The sequence below is a fragment of the Lepidochelys kempii genome, chromosome 5, assembly GCF_965140285.1.
Source record: "Lepidochelys kempii isolate rLepKem1 chromosome 5, rLepKem1.hap1, whole genome shotgun sequence".
In the NCBI taxonomy this organism is placed as follows: Eukaryota; Metazoa; Chordata; order Testudines; family Cheloniidae; genus Lepidochelys; species Lepidochelys kempii.
This window is the reverse complement of record NC_136384.1, coordinates 4323248-4342810: the sequence shown is the minus strand read 5'-3', so window position 1 is coordinate 4342810 and position 19563 is coordinate 4323248. Positions and strand designations below refer to the sequence as shown.

Sequence of the window (19563 nt, the reverse complement as noted above, 5' to 3'; positions counted from 1 at the left end):
CTCTTGAACTCTGGGTAGTGCTAGAATGCCCAGAACTCCGCAACTCCAAAAGTCTCTAGAACGCTTGGGGGTTTGAGGGCTCCAAAGGGATCTAGAACTTTTTCTGGGGGGGGGGTCCTAAGGGCTCCAAAAGGCACTAACACTCTTAGGGGTTCTGGAACTCCAAAAGCTCTAGAGCTCTGGATCTGGAGGCTTTTTCAATCAGTCTAATCTCTTCCCCACCCACCAGCACTGGACGGTGGGAATGACTGGAAGCGTTCTACCTTCTTTGGCCCCCCATCACTGGGGTTCCCAATGGTCTAGAATACTTGGGGCTCAGCCCTGACCTTGAGGTGAAATAATTCCAGGGGCCGACAGTCATCACGAAATGATCACGTTTAATGAACAACCTCTTTCCTGGGTTGTTTTTTGTTGTTGTTGGCTGTTTTGGGGTGGGGGTGTGTGTGTGTGGGTTTTTTTGTTTGTTTTTTTATATATACATCTATAAAAAATTCAAATACAGCATGTTAACTTTTGGAATACTAGGACATCAGGTATTAAATACTGCGCTCGGAACGGGCAGGGTGCTGTCTTACAAAACAGGACCGGGGTGTGGCGGGAGTGCGGGGAGGAGAGAACGAAGGATGGGGGCAACGGACGAGCGTGGGGGGGAGATACGTTTGTGTTGTACAGTTCCATTATGAATATTTGTTTTTCGGTAATAAGACAAATACAGAAACCGAGGCGCTTCCCTGTAGAAATGGAAGGGAGGTGATAAAAAGAGAGACAACCAGGCAACGGGACGGGGGAGAGTCGCAGACTTCACTGTAGCTATTGTCTCCTCGCTGATTTCGCCCGGGCTGGGGGGCACGGGTGGGGGGCTGGGAGGCGCCGGGAGTCCAGTGCAGGCGGACGGCGGAGGGAGGAGGGTCGGTGTGGCTGTTGTTCTCAGATTCCTGTTTCCTGTAAAAAAGAAAGCCCCCAATGCACTCGTCTGCGCTCATGAAAACAGTGCTTATGTCCTCTGTCGCACGGGGGCTGGGGGTGGGGAACTGCATCCGGGGGGACTAAACCCCCCGCTGCCCCTCCAGCCTGGGGCTTCTGGAAGCCAGTTCAGTTCTTCGGCGCCCCCCCCCCCGAGGAGCGGGTGGAGGGGGTCGCTCCCTTACGAGGCTCATTGTGGTTTCGAGGCCCCTCCCCCGTCCCGTGTGTGTTTGACACGTTTTGTCACCCGTGTTGTGGCAGCGGGGGCAGCAGGGCGCCGTGGGCATGAAGCGAAGTAGCGAAGCATCTTTGGCATGGCGGTTTAGCTGTATGATCCGATCTCTCGCCCAGGGCGGCTGGCGCTCTCCTCTGCAGCGCGGCCGGGGTTGGCGTCTCGCTGTTTTTTGGGGGGGGGGCATCAGGGGAGTGGGGGTGTCTCTCTCGCTCTCTCTCTCTCTCTCTTTTTGTAAAGGTTCCGCGGTCCCCCCGGCAGTTCGGGGCGGGGAAATCCTCGCGGCGCGGCAGGTCTGTCCTTCTACAAAGTGAAGCGATGAAGAGAAATGTGATACGTCCGCCTTAACGTGTGCAAAATAGAAGAGAAAACAGATTCAGATGCGGGGGGGGGTCTCCTCCGGGGGGGGCTGCGAGGAGGGGATCTGCAGGCAGGGAGAGGAACAGAGAGAGGGATCACCGCCTGTGCTCAGGGGGGCTCCGAAAGCAGCACACTCAAGCGCGGTACAGTCGAAAGCCACAGCGTCACAGGCCGGAAGAGACCCACCAGATCATCCCATCTGACCTGCTGTATAGCACAGCCAGCCCCCCGCATGCTCCCCCCAGAACCTGGATTAGAGCAAAGTGTTACAGGCCTCGGGAGCTTTGTATGCCACAGGCAGAGACCAGGAGTCACCGAGGAGCACCAGAGGCCAACACCTCGGCAATGGCAGGGAACTGACTGGGTGAGATAGACCCAGATGATCCCAGCAGGCGATCCATGCCCCACAGAGGAAGACAACCCCCCCACCCATCAAGAACACTGCTAATCTGACCTGGGAGAAAATGATCCCAACCCCAAATCTGGTGATCAGTTAGACCCGGAGCAAGACTCACCAGCCAAGCACCCAAGAAAGGGAATTCTCAGGGCCATCTCAGGGCACCAGCACACCCCAAATAGACACCCCAAATGTCTCATCTCCACCCCGGCCATCTCTGATGCTTCAGACCAAAAAACCCACAAACCCCAGAATACAATAGGGAAAAAATTCCCTCCCAAAGCCCTCCAGGTGGTGGCTGAAGCCCTGAAGCATGAGACAGGTAGATTTATAGCTACACAGATTGGCCCTTGCCCCTATCCCTGGGGTGCCCCCACTTTGCATCACAGCGAAAAGAATCCACAGACTGCTGTCAGAGGGCAGGGATCCCAGAAATCCTGGCCCCACTGCAATTACTGGAAGTTTTGCTATTAACTTTAATGAGGTGAGGAGTTCATCACTCTGGAAAACGGAGATCTCCCCTCACTGGTAGCAGTAGGGGGTCCCTTATTCTTTGAAACTCCGCCTCCAACAGGGAGTGCACTGCTTCCAGGCTCAATGGCAGAGCGAAGCCTTTGATTCTGAACCGTCCCCGTGTTCCAGGCGAAGCAGACTATGTGCACGCAGGCCGGGTAGAGTTGCCAATTTTGGTTGGACGTATTCCTGGAGGTTTCATCACATGACATAATCTTTAATTAAAGATTAATCTCTAATTCCTGGAGACTCCAGGACAATCCTGGAGCGTTGGCAATCCCAAGTTTGTGTGCCCATCACTCTGTGTGTGGACGCATACATGAATGTGTGAGTGTGTGTCCATGCATGGGCATGAGTGTGCATGATTGTGTGGCTGTACCTATGGGCATTCATGCATGCCTTTGTGTGCGTGTACATTTGTGTACAGGGCTGTGCGTGCATGTGTCTGTGAGAACATCCGTATGTACCTCACAGACTCATGGACTTTAAGGCCAGAAGGGGCCATCATGATCATTTAGTCTGACCTCCTTCCCGTTGCAGGCCACAGAACCTTACCCCCCACTCCTGTTACAGACCCTCTGGCTGAGCTGCTGACATCCTCAAATCTTGCTTTAAAGACTTCAAGTGACAGAGAACCCACCATGGCCACTAGTTTAAACCAGCAAGTGACCCACGCTGCAGCGGAAGGCGAAACCCCCCCAGGGTCTCTGCCAATCTGACCCAGAGGAAAATTCCTTCCCAACCCCAAATATGGCGATCAGTTAGACCCGGAGCATGTGGGCGAGACCCACCAGCCAGACACCTGGGAAAGAATTCTCTGTAGTAACTCAGAACCCTCCCCATCTAGTGTCCCATCTCTGGCCATTGGAGATATTTGCTAATAGCATTTGCGGATTGGCCATATGCCGTTGTCGGCTACCTCTTTATACTGTCCCCTCCGTAAATTTATCAAGGTGAGTCTTGAAGCCAGGTAGCTTTTTTGCCCCAACTGCTCCCCTTGGCAGGCTGTTCCAGAACTTCACTCCTCCGATGGTTAGAAACCCTTTGTCTCATTTCAAGTCTAAACTTGTTGATGGCTAGTTTCTATCCATTTGTTCTTGTGTCCACACTGGTGCTTAACTTCAATAACTCCTCTCCCTCCCTGATATTTATCTCTCTGATGTATTTAGAGAGAGCAATCAGATCGCCCCTCAGTCTTTGTTTGGTTATGATAAACAAGCCAAGCTCCTTGAGTTTCCTCTCAGAAGGTAGGTTTTCCATTCCTCTGATCATCCTAGTCGCGCTTCTCTGCACCTGTTCCAGTTTGAATTCATCTTTCTTAAACATGGGAGACTAGAATATGTATGTACACGTGGGTATGTTTGCTTGCTAAGCTTTCTAGTTAATTTTTAAAATAGGTGGGAAAAGTTTTAAAAATTGTTTGGGAGCCTTTTGAAAAATTTCAGACCATTTTGTGCCTCTTCCCTTGAGAACGGCTGAATTTTTCTTTTGCTTTTTTCACCTTTTCTTAAATCCATATCTTTTTAGATTTAAAAAAGTTGCAGTTTTTCCAAACAGAAATGCTTTGGACATTGAAATCAACATTTTTTTCAGCCCAAACATTTTCAGTTTTGCAAAACACCACGGTGTGAGTCGGCTGGCCCAGCAAACGAGTTCTCTGTGTGTGTGTGTTTGTATCTGTGTGTGTGATTTCTGTTTTTGAAAAATGATCAAATTTAGTCCAAAAAACTCCACCACATTTCAAACAAACAATCTTATCATGCTCTTGATTTGGGACCCAGCTCTCATTTTAACTAAGGCCCTTTCCCCCTCGCTTGCCCAGCAGATGAGATTAGAGTGAAAACGCCTCTAGGAAACCCTGGCAAACCTTCCTTCTTGAAATACCCTTTAGTCATGATGATACTCACAACACTGACCCCCGTCCCACCCCCAAATCTGAGCACTGACACCCCCTTCTACGCAATACTGACATCCTTTTGTACTGCAAAGCCCCACTGCGAGAAACAAGACTCAACCCGTCCCCCCAAACAACACCAACGAATCAAATCACCCCCCCAATCAGCACTCTGACCCCCAAAAGAGAGATAGGCCAGAGACTTTACTACTGCTCTTGATTTTACATGAAAGGCACCCAGACACCGTGGTGATGGGCAGCAGGCTAAAACAGATTAGAATAGACAGACAGACAGATGTGCATGGGGGTTAGGTAGATAGATAGATAGATAGATAGATAGATAGATAGATAGATAGATAGATAGATAGATAGATAGATCTAACAGGCATCTTGTGTCTCCAGTGTCCCGGGCTACATCTCCACTGGCAAGGTGTGTTTTTCTCTCAGGATACCTAACACCCGTTATCTCTGCCACTGTGCAATCCCGGTGGAGACAAGGCTCCACAGTGCGACTGCGAGATGAACTAGGGGAGGCCGACCCAGCACAGGGGTCTAGTGCTGGCCTGGCCTAGCTCCTTGCTGGTAACGCTACCGGTGCCTTTTGCGGGGTAGTTACCTCACAGTGAACACACACTTCGGTGCCAGTGAAGAGCACGCCAAGGACTCTGCGTACTGCGCTGCGAGTGTGACTGTCCCATTCTGGCGGCCCGTGCGTGGCTAGTTTGGCTCCAGCCCAGTGAGGACGGGCAGGAGGGATCTGCCAGAGCTGGTGAATACTTACTAAATAAACAGAACGCCAGCTGCTGCCAGTACCAATCCCGCCGCCCAGGACATGGTCACGGCCCCGCTGCCGACAACGGCCTCCTGGTCGCAGATCTTGGTGGTGGGGGGCGGCACGAAGGAGGAGCTGCTGGTGGTGGTCGTCTCTGGAGCGAGGGAAAGGAACAGCCTGCAGATGGGCCAACAGGCAGCTACGGTCTGCATCGCCTCCTGCCCGCTTCACCTTCCCTCCAAGCTACAGGCCCACCCTGGCACGGCACGGATGGCAGCGCCTCTCCCAGGCCAGGGCTCACCATGCCAGCCTGTCTATTAAAAGCCCTTTGCCCATCCGGCAGCCTCCTGACAATACTTTCCTGGATTAGGAAAATCTGTCTGCCCCCCCATCATCTCACCAGCTAGCCTCTTGCTTTGTTTAGTCTCTCTGTGCACTTGTGTATCCAGCCCTTCACCACACTAGCCATGAGCCCCGATTAATTTCCCTTTTACCTCCTCTGGCTGAAGGGGGCTGGGCATGGCTCCCTTTGCTCTGGGCACTGCCCTGGGAACTGGACATTGGCATGACCTGTCCTCCCTCAGCCCCCCACCCCCAATCTGAGGGGCCTGGTGTGCAGCCTCAGCAAGAGCTCTGCGCCCCCGCTGGGCTGGGTTATGAGCATTGCAGCCTCCTGGGTGGGCCTCAGCTCTGCACAGCTCCTTGGGGTGCCCGGTCTTTGATGCCCGTGTCTCCCAAGGGACCTGCTCAGAGCTTTCTGCAAGCCCAGCTCCACTGGGGCCCCGTGTTAAACAGAATGGCCAGCAGAGGGCACCATCCCCCCACAGAAATGTCCCCGAGGGTGCCAGGGCGGATTTGGGAATGCCCAAAGGCAGAGTGGCCAAAGCCTGCGACGGGAACCGGCTGGGGTTCTGGGGAGCCGGGAGACGCAGCACAGGCCGTTGGCCCGCCCACGTGAAGGGAGAGCCACGGCCGGGCTGCACCTCGCAGGTCGGGGCTGGGGTGTCCTCCCCAGGTCGAAACGCGGAGGTCTCTGCTCTGGGGGGACCGGCTGGTAATAGCGGCTCGAGGGGGGTAGCTCAACTTTACTGCCATATGTGGCTGGCGTCCTCCGTGAGGGGGCCTGGGTTGAGAGAGAGAGCTCCCGGTGGGAGTGCACTCGCATGGGTGGTGATTTGGGCTCACCCATGGGGAAATCTGACCAGCCCCATCTCCCTTTGGGGTCATCCCCCATTTTAGGATGCTCCTGACTCCCATTGGCATGTGCCGTGTCCTGCAAGGTGGCACCTGCAGAGGGTGAACAGGGCCGTGACTCCACACAGGGGCCCAGGCCCTTCGCTGGGTCTGGGCAGGGGAACGTTGTGGCCCAACCGGGCTGTGATGAATGAGGCGCGGGCAGGTGCTGCCTCCCAGCCTGGTTTCCGGAGGCCTCACCTCACCATATGCACCGACCCCCTGACATCACTGGCCTATGACATCACCAGCACGGTGGGGGCAAGTTTCATGACATCATCAGACATGTCAGTCTTCATGGTGTCGTCAGGGCTGTGATGCAAGGTCTCTGACATCACCCTCACAGCACGTCACGTGCTTTGAGACGCCCTTAGCATCAGCGAGGCCTGTCAGGAGCTTTATGACATCATGAGCACAGCAAGTCACAAGTTTCATGACCTCATCAGCCTGCGCCCCTGGATCAGCTACAGCATACTGTATCCTGGCATACAGCCCCCCCACCCCACCCCCCAGCCTTGCACTTGGAGGTCAGTCCTCCAAGGAGGTCAGACATTCCCGTATTCCCCCCCAAGAGCAGGTCCGGGGGGGGCCCTAACCCGGAATTCCCTCCGGCCCTTCTGGGGCCCCCACTTCCATAGCGCTGCCAGAGTTGAATCACTGCCACTTTCCTAGCAGCAAACAGCTGCTCATGCTTTTAGATCTAACTGGTGCCACCGGGCAGGAGCCAAGGGCCAGCAGAGTCAGTCCAACAGCTGGAGAGCAGGCCCGGGGGAACCAGGCCACTCGTCACACGCTGACTGGAACTGTCATGGGGGGCCATGGGCCAATCTTGGCGGGGTGGGGGGAGGATCTCAGCAGGTGCTTAGCCAAACCTCTCCAAGGTGTCCAGGAGACAGAGAAAGGGAGGAGCAGAGGCTAATTCAGAGGGGTCCGTTGCAGCTCAGCTATTTCAGAGCGATTGCCATCAAGAGGTGTGCAAACGGGGGGTGCGTGTGAGAACTTTGTGTGTGTGTGTGTGCATGCAAGTCATGCGTGTGCATTCAAGGTGGTGTGTGTATGCATATGGAGAGGTGTGTGTGAGTCAACCTGCAGCAACACTTGTATTGTTTGTCACACTCACAAAGGATTAGTTAACTGAACAGGAGAAAACCAGGCGTGTGTGTGTATTCATGTGAGCGTTCACACGCCCCAGGGAGTGTCTGTGAGCGAGTATAGCTGTGTGTGTAAACGGGTGAATGCCTGCATGTTTGTAAGCATTTGGGTGTATGTTTGTGTGATGTTGGGGTGTGTGTGTCTGTATGTGTGTTACTTTGCAAGGGTTTTGTGTATGCGACCGAGGCAGCATGTGTCTGAACGGCTGCAAACTCCCGGCTCTGTCTGATAAGCTTCAGGCAGCAAAGTCCTGGCAGGTGCCGCAGCCTCCAGAGGGCAAATCTCAGTGTATCTTCCTTCAGCTTGAGAGCAAACAGCCTGGGCTTCTTCCTCCGGACTGCAGCATCGAGTGCCTCCTCGCTCGCCTGCATGCCCCATGTGGGCGAGGCTCCTTTGACTCACACAGCTAACAGCCCAAGGATTTGCACACACACACACACAGAGTGTCAGCAGTGCCAAGGCCTTGCACACCCACGACCGGTAGTGGCAAAGATTTGTGCAGTGCTGAGAATTTGGACGCTGTCCCAGTTCTCTGTGAGAAGCAGTGATTTATTTGCTCTGGGGATGTGGATTGCCCAACCTCCTGGCAGTCAGTGCCAGTTGGGGGAACCAAGCCGGGGTCCGCTCCAGTCCTTCTGGGAAACCGAAGGCCGACGTCGTGAATTTGGACGCGGTCCCAGCTCTTTCCTAGAAACAGGGGCTTGTTAACTTTGTGCCTTTTCTTTCTAATTGGTGTGGCTCCGAGCCATTGTGCGGGATCAGGGGAGCTGGGGGGCAGCACTCCACTGAATAATAACCTTCCTATGAATCCTTAGTGCTTCTTCGCAAGCTGGAGGCCAGAGCTGGGAGGAGCTGAGTCAGCAGAGGCCAGGCCACCATCTGACATGCCGGCTGAAACGCTGTAACGCAGCTGGGGGGAGTGCGCCCGCCGTGGGGATTGTACATGGCCCGGTCCCGGTGGAGGCCAAACCTAGTTGGCTCTTAGCCAAACCTCTCGAAGGTGTCAGGGCAAGAGACAGAAGCAGAGGCTAATTCTGAGGGAGCCTGTCAGGCTCCGTCCTTGCCGAGCAGTGTGTGTGTGGATTTGTGGACAGGTGTTTTGTGCGTGTGTGAGCAAACAGGACATTTGCACGTGTGTGTTGTGTGTCAAGGAGAGAGAGAAGCACGGGCAAGTGCTTAGCCCAGGGACTGGATAAGTTTGAATCCAAGCTCGGAAGCTGCGTCACTCTGGCCAGGGGTGAGTTGCTGAGGTCCAGCTGGCAAAGGTCTCTGCTAGTTTGGGGGGCCCAGCCTGGGAGGCTGGAAATGCTGCGAGCTGGGTACCCACATCTAGCTGGCTCTTTGAAACCTTGGGCTTTAACCTTCCTGTGCCTCAGTTTACCCATCTGTCCAATGGGGAAGGGGGGGAGGCGCTCTTAAGGTTAATTAGCCCGTTTGTAGGTGTGTGTGACCAGAGATGGACAAAATGCAACAGCTCGAGGTGGAGGGAGGAGGCGTCTGGCCCGAGTCACGGCCTGGGACAGGCTGGAGGGAGCCCCGTCTGATGCACTGACAACACCAAGGGGCTTGGGCCTTGTCTCACGTTTCGTTCCTCCCCACTCTCTGGCAGGAGCCCCAGTCTCACAGCTGGGCAGAGCCAGTGTGGACAGCACAGGCATTATGGGCCCACACCTAGGGCCCCAGCCCCTGGAGGCACGTGATGAATCCGAATCTCAACTGCCATTTAAAAGTAAAAACAACGAGGAGTCCGTGTGACACCTTAGAGACTAACATATTTATTTGGGCATAAGCTTTTGTGGGCTAAAACCCACTTCATCAGATGCATGGAGTGGAAAATACAGTAAGCAGTATATATATCACAGCACATGAAAAGATGGGAGTTGCCTTACCAAGTGGGGGGAGGAGGGGGTCAGTGCTAATTAGGCCAATTCAATTAAGGTGGAAGTGGCCTATTCTCAACAGTTGACAAGAAGGGGTGAATATCAAGAGAGGGAAAATTACTTTTGTAGTGTTAATGAGGGCAATGCAATCCAGGTGGACGTTGGCCATTTCCAACAGTTGACAAGAAGATGTGAGTATCAACAGAGGGAAAATTACTTTTTGTAGTGACCCAGTCACTCCCAGTCTCTATTCAAGCCTAATTTGATGGTGTCCAGTTTGCAAATTAATTCCAGTTCTGCAGTTTCTCTTTGGAGTCTGTTTTTGAAGTTTTTTTGTTGAAGAATGGCCACTTTTACATCTGTTATTGAGTGTCCAGGGAGATTGAAGTGCTCTCCTACTGGTTTTTGAATGTTACACTTCTTGATGTCTGTCTTCCAAGATCTGTGAGAGTGAGGGATCGTCCTTCAGGATAGGTTGTAGATCCTTGATGATGTGCTGGAGAGGTTTTAGTTAACAGAATGCCACCTGCAGTCACCTACAGCCCCCAACTAAAACCTCTCCAGCGCATCATCAAGGATCTACAACGTATCCTGAAGGACGGTCCCTCACTCTCACAGACCTTGGGAGACAGGCCAGTTCTCGCTTACAGACAGCCCCCCACCCTGAAGCAAATACTCACCAGCAGCTACACACCACACAACAAAAACACTAACCCAGGAACCAATACCTGCAACAAACCCCGGTGACAACTCTGTCTGCTTATTTATTCAAGGGACACCATCACAGGACCTGACCACATCAGAAACACCATCAGGGGCTCATTCCCCTGCACATCTACCATTGTGATATATGCCATCACGTGCCAGCAATGCCCCTCTGCCATGTACATTGGCCAAACCAGACAGTCTCTACGCAAAAGAATAAATGGACACAAATCAGATGTCAGGAATCATAACACTTCACTCTCTCTGGACACTCAATAACAGACTTAAAAGTGGCAATTTAATCGCATTGCCCTTGTTAACACTACAAAAGTAATTTTCCCTCTCTTGATATTCACCCCTTCTTGTCAACTGTTGAGAATAGGCCACTTCCACATTAATTGAATTGGCCTCATTAGCACTGACCCCACACTTAGTAAGGCAACTCCCATCTTTTCATGTGCTGTATATATAAACTGCTGACTGTATTTTTCACTCCATGCATCTGATGAAGTGGGTTTTAGCCCACGAAAGCTTATGCCCAAATAAATGTGTTAGTCTCTAAGGTGCCACAAGGACTCCTCACTGTTTTTGCTGATGCAGACTAACACGGCTACCACTCTGAAACCATTGAAAAGTGATGTGTTTCTGTCCTTCATGGATGCAGAGAAAAGCTTGAAAATGTGCCCTAAGTTAACTGATGCCTACCTGAGTATGCAGAGAGCCTGAAACAATAGCTCCAGGAGCTGGGGACTGCCCCCTGCACCTGGATCCTGAAACCTGCTGCCACCGGAAGGGCAGGGCCCCGGGGGCCTTGGGCTGCTTTCACTCAGTCTCATGACTGCCAGTGCTCCTGGCCTCCAGCTCTCCCATGAGGCAGTGCGCCAGCTTGACAGGGTGAGGTCTAGTGGGTTAGAGACTGGACAGCAGGACTCCTGGTTCTGTCCCTGGCACTGGGAGGATAGTGGGGTCTAGTGGTCAAAGCAGGAGGCTGGGAGCCAGGACTCCTGGCTTCTCTTCCCGACTCTGCTCCTTGTGGTGTGAACTTGGGCAACCCCCTTCCCCACCCTTCGCGGGGCCCGCCTCCCCGCCTCCCCTCAGCTGTGCAGCAGCGGTGATGCCAGGCCCTTGGCAGGAGAGGGGGTCAAACCCCCGGGCCCTGCTGCACCGTCCCGGCTGGGGGCCCCCTGCCGCCTGGCACCCTCACCTGCCACCGGGGCTTCCGTGGTGAGGTGCTTGGGCTCCTCCGTCCAGGGCGTGGCGTGCACAGCGGCGCTCCAGTCGCTCCACGTGCCGATGTCGTTGTCCTTGGCGGCCACCTGGATGATGTACTCCTTGCCGGCGTAGGCGTCGGTGATGGTGTGGGACGTCCCGTCGGACAGCTCCACCTGCATGGGGAGAGCGGAGGGGGCGGTCACCGGGATGCCGAGGGGGGATGGGGAGGGGGGAACGGAGGGGGAGGGGATGGGGCACGGGGGAGGGGGAATGGGGAGGGGATGGGAGGGGGAATGGAGGGGGAGGGGATGGGGCACAGGGGTGGGGGAATGGAGGGGGTGAGGGGGGAATGGAGGGGGAGGGGATGGGACACAGGGGTGAGGGAATGGAGGGGGGATGGGGAGGGGGGAACGGAGGGAGAGGGAATGGGGCACAGGGGTGAGGGAATGGAGGGGGTGAGGGGGGAATGGAGGGGAGGGGATGGGGCACACGGGTGGGGGAATGGAGGGAGGGGATGGGGCACAGGGGTGAGGGAATGGAGGAGGGGATGGGAGGGGGGAACGGAGGGGGAGGGGATGGGACACAGGGATGGGGAAATGGAGGGGGGATGGGGAGGGGGAATGGAGGGGGAAGGGATGGTACACAGGGGTGGGGGAATGGAGGGGGTGAGGGGGGAATGGAGGGAGAGGGAATGGGGCACGGGGGTGAGGGAATGGAGGAGGGGATGGGAGGGGGGAACGGAGGGGGAGGGGATGGGACACAGGGATGGGGAAATGGAGGGGGGATGGGGAGGGGGAATGGAGGGGGAAGGGATGGTACACAGGGGTGGGGGAATGGAGGGGGTGAGGGGGAAATGGAGGGAGAGGGAATGGGGCACGGGGGTGAGGGAATGGAGGAGGGGATGGGAGGGGGGAACGGAGGGGGAGGGGTGGGGCACGGGGGTGAGGGAATGGAGGAGGGGATGGGAGGGGGGAACGGAGGGAGAGGGAATGGGGCACGGGGGTGAGGGAATGGAGGAGGGGATGGGAGGGGGGAACGGAGGGAGAGGGAATGGGGCACGGGGGTGAGGGAATGGAGGAGGGGATGGGAGGGGGGAACGGAGGGGGAGGGGATGGGACACAGGGATGGGGAAATGGAGGGGGGATGGGGAGGGGGAATGGAGGGGGAAGGGATGGTACACAGGGGTGGGGGAATGGAGGGGGTGAGGTGGAAATGGAGGGAGAGGGAATGGGGAACGGGGGTGAGGGAATGGAGGAGGGGATGGGAGGGGGGAACGGAGGGGGAGGGGATGGGGCACGGGGGTGAGGGAATGGAGGAGGGGATGGGAGGGGGGAACGGAGGGAGAGGGAATGGGGCACGGGGGTGAGGGAATGGAGGAGGGGATGGGAGGGGGGAACGGAGGGGGAGGGGATGGGGCACAGGGATGGGGACACGGAGGAATGGAGGGGCAGGGGAGACAGGGAACTGGAGCCGAGAGGAGGAATCGTAGCTCGGCAGGGGAGGGGGGGTCGTCATGGCTGCCCGTCTGTCAGGTGCCAGAGGCTGGGCCAGGGTGGTGGCGCGAGTTCTGAGCAGCCGCAGAGCGCGCGCCAGGCGCTGCACAGCGGGAGCAGGGGGACGGCCGACCTCCACCCCCAAGGCTGGTCACCGCGTCCCTGACACCAGTCTGGCGGCTCCTCTCCGCTGGGGATGGGGTGGGGGCCAAGGCGGGGCTGGAGCCAGCCGCCTCCTCTGCCCTCCCCCCTCCCCCCGAGCAGGAGGGTCCGTCATTCCCGGTCAGGCTGGGCCCAGGATGTCCCCCCGACCAGAGCGCGGCCCGACGGACCGGCCGAAGCAGCAGGCCAGCCGGCCTGCCCGGGCAGTGCCCGTGAGCACCAGAGTCAGCGAGACGGGCAGACACGGCTGGGGAGAGACCCGAGAGCCAGAGGGGAGGGACAGAGACAGATCGCAGAGGGGGCCAGGGCTCCGCCGGCTGTCCCTCCGCCCCGCTGGCAGCGCTCAGCCCGCAAGGCAGGGAGCGAGCCACCCTGGCCGTGCCCCGGGCACTCCCAGCCCTGCCTGCGGGGGACGCTGCACAGGGGGAGCTGGCTGCAGAAGGCTGGGAGGCCAGGCCCGGCGTGGTCTGTCCCCACACCCCAGAGGCTGAGCCCCAGCCGAGCACTGTCTGAGCCCCAGATCCTCAGCCCCTGCTGCCCTCTGGTGCCCCACTCCCAGCCACGATGCCCAGGGCACCCGGCACCAGCCCAGAGGGGCCCAGGTCAGCCCTAGGGCGTCCCTTACCCAAGGCTTTCTTTCCGGGGGAGGAGGGGGCTTTACACAGACGACGCACTCTGTGGCTTCTGGGCCGATGCAGGGAACGACCCCTCCCACTGTCAGGCAGCGCTTGGGGCGGGGTGGGGGAGCCGACGTGGCCTGTTTGTGAGGTTTCCTCCTAGCCACGAAGCCTGGAAACTCCATTGTTTTCAAATGAAAGCGGGGATTTTGGAGCACAGCTCTGGGGCGGGAGGTGAACTCGGCAGCTGCTGTGGGACCAAATCCAGGGGGCTCTGCTCCGTCATAAGCAACCCTACCATAACACACCAGGCGCTCAGCCCCGCGCGAACGAGCGACCCTCCGGCCATGAGCAAGCCCACAGCAACGGACGGTGGCTGGCATGCCTAACCCACCTACAGCAACATGAATGCCCAGCACTCCGGCGCACCTTACGACAACAAATCAGCGCGCGTAGCCCAGCGCTCAGGGACAGCCCGCCACTAACAAAGCAGCCCGCACGTGAGAGGGAAGGAAAAGCACTACAGGGCAAGAGAGCTCTCAGGTTTAGGCTTTCGGGGGGCTCAGCATCAAGGGGAAAGGAAACCGCTTCGTAAAGTGCTGGGGAGCTGTTGGTGCCAGGATGTCGGACAGACGGGGTGGGGAAGGCAAGGCCTTCCATTGGCCCCACTTCTGTGGGAGAGAGACACGAAAACGCACGGCATTCCTGCTCGAGCGAAGGCCGGAGAGACTGTGGAAAGGACCCCCCGGCGGACTCCCGGAGACAGCCCCTCTCCAAGCCCCACTCAGGATTTCCGCTGAGAGCCCACGTCCCACCATACTCCAGGAGCTGGCTCCTTGGGGCTGCGGGAGACACCGTGACCACCCCGCGTTACGGGAGGGTTGACCAGCGGCCGCACGGCACTCTTGGTGCGATGGGTTAACGCCGAGCCATTCTCCCTCGCAACCTCTGGGACCCTGGGCTTGAGTTCGATCTCGGCCACAAGTCAAATGGGCCAGTGGGTCTCGCCTCACCCCCCCCAGCCGGTGTCTGTCCACACAGGTGCCAGCTTTCTTCTTGCCGGGTGGGTGCTCCACCCCTACTCTGCCCCCGAGGCCATGCCCCCACCCCGCCCCTTCCCCCAAGGCCCCACTCTCGCCACCTCTTCCCACCCCCTTCCCCCAGCGCCTCCTGCCCACTGCCAGCTGATCGTCGGGTGGTTGGCGGGTGGTGAGCACCCACTATTGAGGGGATCAGCAGAAAGGGGGAGAGGGGGCTGCGAGGGGGCAGGTTGGACAAGCAGGGGGGCTGCAAGTCAGAATGGAGGTGCATCGGTGCAGCTCTGGGCGGGGAGGCTACGACTGGAAAAGCAGAGGGGCTGCAGGTCAGGGCTGGGGGGCACTGACAAGGGGAGAGTGGGGGAAGCTGGAAGACAGAACTGAGGCACGCTGGGAGTGCTGCACGGGGACGTACCTGTGCTGGGCCTTACTGACACGGGAGGGTCACGCCGGTTACACGTACACTGTGTTTAACAACCAGCCCTCACGCTGCGAAACCAAAGAGGCGAGGCTCATTATTCTGCACGGACAATGGCAAATAGTGAAGCCAGGGGAAATCTCTCTCCCTCCTCCCACGCCACCTGGGGCAGAGCAAGTGGGTTCCTCGGTGGCAGCTGGCTGAGAACCTGGGTGGTGCAAGAAGCGGGTTTGCTCGAGGCAAACGCTGGCTTGAAGGCCCATCTCCGGAGCACAGTCTATTAGACACACAGCGCAGTAAGAGCTCAGGCCGATCGACTCTTACAGGATCTCTTGGCTTTTGCCCTTGGGCACATGACATTGGGCATGTCGACACTACAATCTTCAGTCCACCTATGTAGAGGGAGAAGCCGCCCATGGCTTATTGCCTCCGGTGGGGAGATCCACGCCTAGAGTCCGGTCAGCTGCCGTGCTCCCAGCGGGGAGCTGGGACCCCAGAGAGCAGCAGCCCACACCAGGAGCCTGGGTGGCAGCAAAGCTGGGGAGCTGGGAGCCGGCCTTCTTGTCAGTGTCCCCGCTCCAGCTGCCTTATGTCGACCTAACTCTGTAGCGTAGACCAAGCCATTGACTGAATGCAGGAACAGAGTCAGCTACATTTCCCTGAAGGCTAGCTCAGCACCCTGGATTTTGCAGGCTCGTATCTGAGATCTCCTCGGCTGAATTCTGCACTGGAGTTCGGGGCTGGTTCTCACTTCATCCAAATCCACTTGCTTGGCCCTACTTGATATGTCTTCAGTGCTGTGCATCCCAGATCCTCCCCAGGTGTGACCCGGCACCACGGCACTGGCTTCAACGGCGCAATGTCAGTTTTTACCAGCTGAGGATCTGTCCCATTCCATTTAAAATAACACAGGGACATTATGACTTGCTATAAAGAAACAGAGCAATGGTCCATCGAGCCTGGTGCCCTGGCTCCCTGCAATGCTGGGTCAGGCCAATGGCCCATGGAGTCAGATGTCCCGTCTCTCTGGCATACCCGACCAAACACACCCTCCACTCCTCTCATGGCAGGTCCAGTGCCAGGCGTGTAGGAATTAAATCCCCTGCATTTGCCCACTCACCTCCCCGCATGCAAAGTGTTTGATCAAATCCAGAGGCCATGCACTGATTCGCCTGATGCGCACGTCTGCATGTGTGGACACCATGGGACTTCCACGCAGGCAGAAGGAGCGAGGACGTGCACCGTTATCTTCCCACCTGCCTTCCAGTCACACCACATCATCTGGTGTCAGTCCCCCTGGCACCGCAGCCAGAAACCTGCAGCCCATGGACCCCCTAGATGGGCGCTGTCAGATGGCCGTTATGTCTGTCACAAGAAACCTCCGGATTAACAGGACGATGGTACCCTCCTGCGAGCCCTGCGTTTAACCCACGCGATGCCACTGCAGTTCCCATCCGCGGCATGGCCCCATGTGCAACCGGCAAGACTCGCTCACGTCCCCTCCCTTCCTTCTTGGCCTGTGCTGACACAAGCCATCTTCTCTCCAGACACATGTGGATAATAAACATGTCTGAGCGGATGAAGGATTGCGAGGGGTCTGACATGACCCATCTGCTCGGCTCGGGGGGAGGGGAGGAAGTTGGCCTCTGCTCTCAATTCTGGAGCTCAGGAGGCCAATGGAGAACAGAAGCAGGAGGGATAGAACCAGAGCTGGGACATTGACCATGAAGCTCCCACGTCCTTCCACCCCTCTCCCTGGCAGAGAGCACCAGCCAGATCTCAGCTCAGCTGTCAGAGGCGGGAGAGGAAGATGCTCCCTTTGTGGCTGGGGTGCTCAGCATGAGCCCAAATCTGTGCAAGAGCAGAGGGAAAATTCAAGGGACATTATGTACTGGCGCCCCGGGGGGCAACTTGGATAGTGGGTGTGTGAGGTGGGAATCCGCCGTGAATCTGGAAAGCCCCTGTCAGTCTGAGGCTGCCGATGAACTGATGGGATATTCTGAGACTTCAGCTGTTGTCTGGGGAGTAACAGTGAGTAATGTGAATGACCCAAGTTGTGGAAGAGTAACTCCATCAAACTCCCCGGGGCCCCATCTGAACAAACAGCCGAGTTTTTAAAGAGCTAAATTCATCTACAGGAGCAAGGTGGAGCGGAAAAGTCCTGCCTCATTTTAGATCTCCACCCTCCCAGCACACTGCGTAGCCGCACATTGAGCCAGTGAAAACGAGACAGACACATTACACCATTGCAACCAATTCCCGCTGGCCTGACACCCTCCCAAGGGCAAGGAAACCATTATCCAGTATGTGCTGAGAGCTGGTGACTGTTTCTGGGGGTGCACCTGGGAGGACGACTGACGGACCAAGGAGATGTGCCCGCTGAGACAGCCGGCCCAGGAATAGCGCAGTGCAAGGCTAGCAGTGTACAAAGGGAGGCCCCCGTGTGCATCTGTGCATGCCACACTAGGCCTGGAGCAATCAGAAATTGATGAGAGCCATGGAAGAAGGGGGGGGGGAGAAGAGCACCCATGGGTGGGGACTGGATGGGAGAGGAGTTAGGGAAACTGAAAGTCGCAGGGGTGCTAAAGGGGGAAACAAGGGAGAACAAGGCATTGAATTTGTAGGCATTGACCCGAGTAAGGAGACCCACGGGCTGGGCTGATGGAGAATGATGTCTCACTGTTGCCATGCAACCCAATGGAGATACTACAGAGACCTGGTACCCCAGAGCCGGTGGTAGACAAAGAGCCAGAGGGTAGCAGTGGGGGTGTATGAGTGCTGTGCGGCACGGCTGTTGACGTGTGGACGGCATTGTGCGCAAGTCACTAGGAGTGTTGTGCAACAGACTGTGTGTGCGTGCGTGTGCGTGTGTTTTTAAGCGTGTATGGTTGGGGTAACAACATGTGTATACGGAAGCGGTGTGTTTGTGTGTGCCACGTGCAACAGTGTGTGCATGAGTGAATGAGAAGCAGGGTCAGTGCACGCACGTGTACATGAGTGTTAGTGTGGGTGGACGGAAATTTGGTGTGTGAAAGGTTATGGGTGAGTCTGAGAGAACGTGTGCGCGGTGGGGGTTGTGTGCATGGGAGTGTGTACAAGAGTGTGGCAGGCTGTGTATGTGGGCGTGTGTTGCTGTGAGTGCAGGGCGTGTGTGAATGGAAGCGAGTCCGTGTGTGCACGGGTGTGAGTGCAGGGTGGGTGTGTGTATAGAAGTGAGTCCGCATGTGCATGGGTGTGAGTGCAGGGTGGGTGTGTGGAAGTGGGTCAGTGTGTGCGCGTGGATATAAATACAGGGCATGTGTGTATGGAAGCGTCATGGCATGGGCATGGGTGTGAGTGCCGGGCGTTTGTGTATGGAATTGTGTCGGGGCGTGGGCATGGGTGTGCGTGCCGGGCGTTTGTGTATGGAATTGTGTAGGGGCGTGGGCATGGGTGTGAGTGCCGGGCGTTTGTGTATGGAATTGTGTCGGGGCGTGGGCATGGGTGTGAGTGCCGGGCGTTTGTGTATGGAATTGTGTCGGGGCGTGGGCATGGGTGTGCATGCCGGGCGTTTGTGTATGGAATTGTGTCGGGGCATGGGCATGGGTGTGAGTGCTGGGCGTTTGTGTAGGGAATTGTGTCAGGGCATGGCCATGGGTGTGCGTGCCGGGCGTTTGTGTAAGTAATTGTGTTGGGGCGTGGGCATGGGTGTGAGTGCCGGGCGTTTGTGTATGGAATTGTGTCGGGGCGTGGGCATGGGTGTGAGTGCCGGGCGTTTGTGTATGGAATTGTGTCGGGGCGTGGGCATGGGTGTGAGTGCCGGGCGTTGGTGTATGGAATTGTGTCGGGGCGTGGGCATGGGTGTGCGTGCCGGGCGTTTGTGTATGGAATTGTGTCGGGGCGTGGGCATGGGTGTGAGTGCCGGGCGTTTGTGTAAGAAATTGTGTCGGGGTGTGGGCATGGGTGTGAGTGCCGGGTGTTTGTGTATGGAATTGTGTCGGGGTGTGGGCATGGGTGTGAGTGCCGGGCGTTTGTGTATGGAATTGTGTCGGGGCGTGGGCATGGGTGGGAGTGCCGGGTGTTTGTGTACGGAATTGTGTCGGGGCGTGGGCATGGGTGTGAGTGCCAGGCCTTTGTGTATGGAATTGTGTCGGGGCGTGGGCATGGGTGTGAGTGCCGGGCGTTGGTGTATGGAATTGTGTTGGGGCGTGGGCATGGGTGTGAGTGCCGGGCATTTGTGTATGGAATTGTGTCGGGGCGTGGGCATGGGTGTGAGTGCTGGGCGTTTGTGTATGGAATTGTGTCGGGGCATGGGCATGGGTGTGCGTGCCGGGCATTTGTGTACGGAATTGTGTCGGGGCGTGGGCATGGGTATGAGTGCCGGGCGTTTGTGTAATTAATTGTGTCGGGGCGTGGGCATGGGTGTGAGTGCCGGGCGTTTGTGTACGGAATTGTGTCGGGGCGTGGGCATGGTGTGAGTGCCGGGCGTTTGTGTACGGAATTGTGTCGGGGCGTGGGCATGGTGTGAGTGCCGGGCGTTTGTG

General features: G+C 57.0%; 1 protein-coding gene across 3 annotated transcripts in view; it reads right to left on the bottom strand.

Moving 5' to 3' along the window:
• Window positions 1–366: 366 nt before the first annotated feature.
• The window catches only part of CNTFR (ciliary neurotrophic factor receptor), a 462459-nt gene continuing 443262 nt past the window's right edge, over window positions 367–19563 (bottom strand). The window contains exons 8-10 of one of the 3 annotated variants that reach the window (XM_073343357.2): window positions 11306–11486; window positions 5141–5285; window positions 367–1538 (exon numbers count right to left, since the gene is read on the bottom strand). In XM_073343357.2, coding sequence (XP_073199458.1) covers window position 1538; window positions 5141–5285; window positions 11306–11486 — 327 coding nt within the window. In that variant the 3' untranslated portion in view covers window positions 367–1537. Of the gene's footprint in view, window positions 1539–1568; window positions 1620–5140; window positions 5286–11305; window positions 11487–19563 lie in introns of those variants that run through there. The other 2 variants (XM_073343356.2, XM_073343355.2) reach the window with 2 other exon arrangements.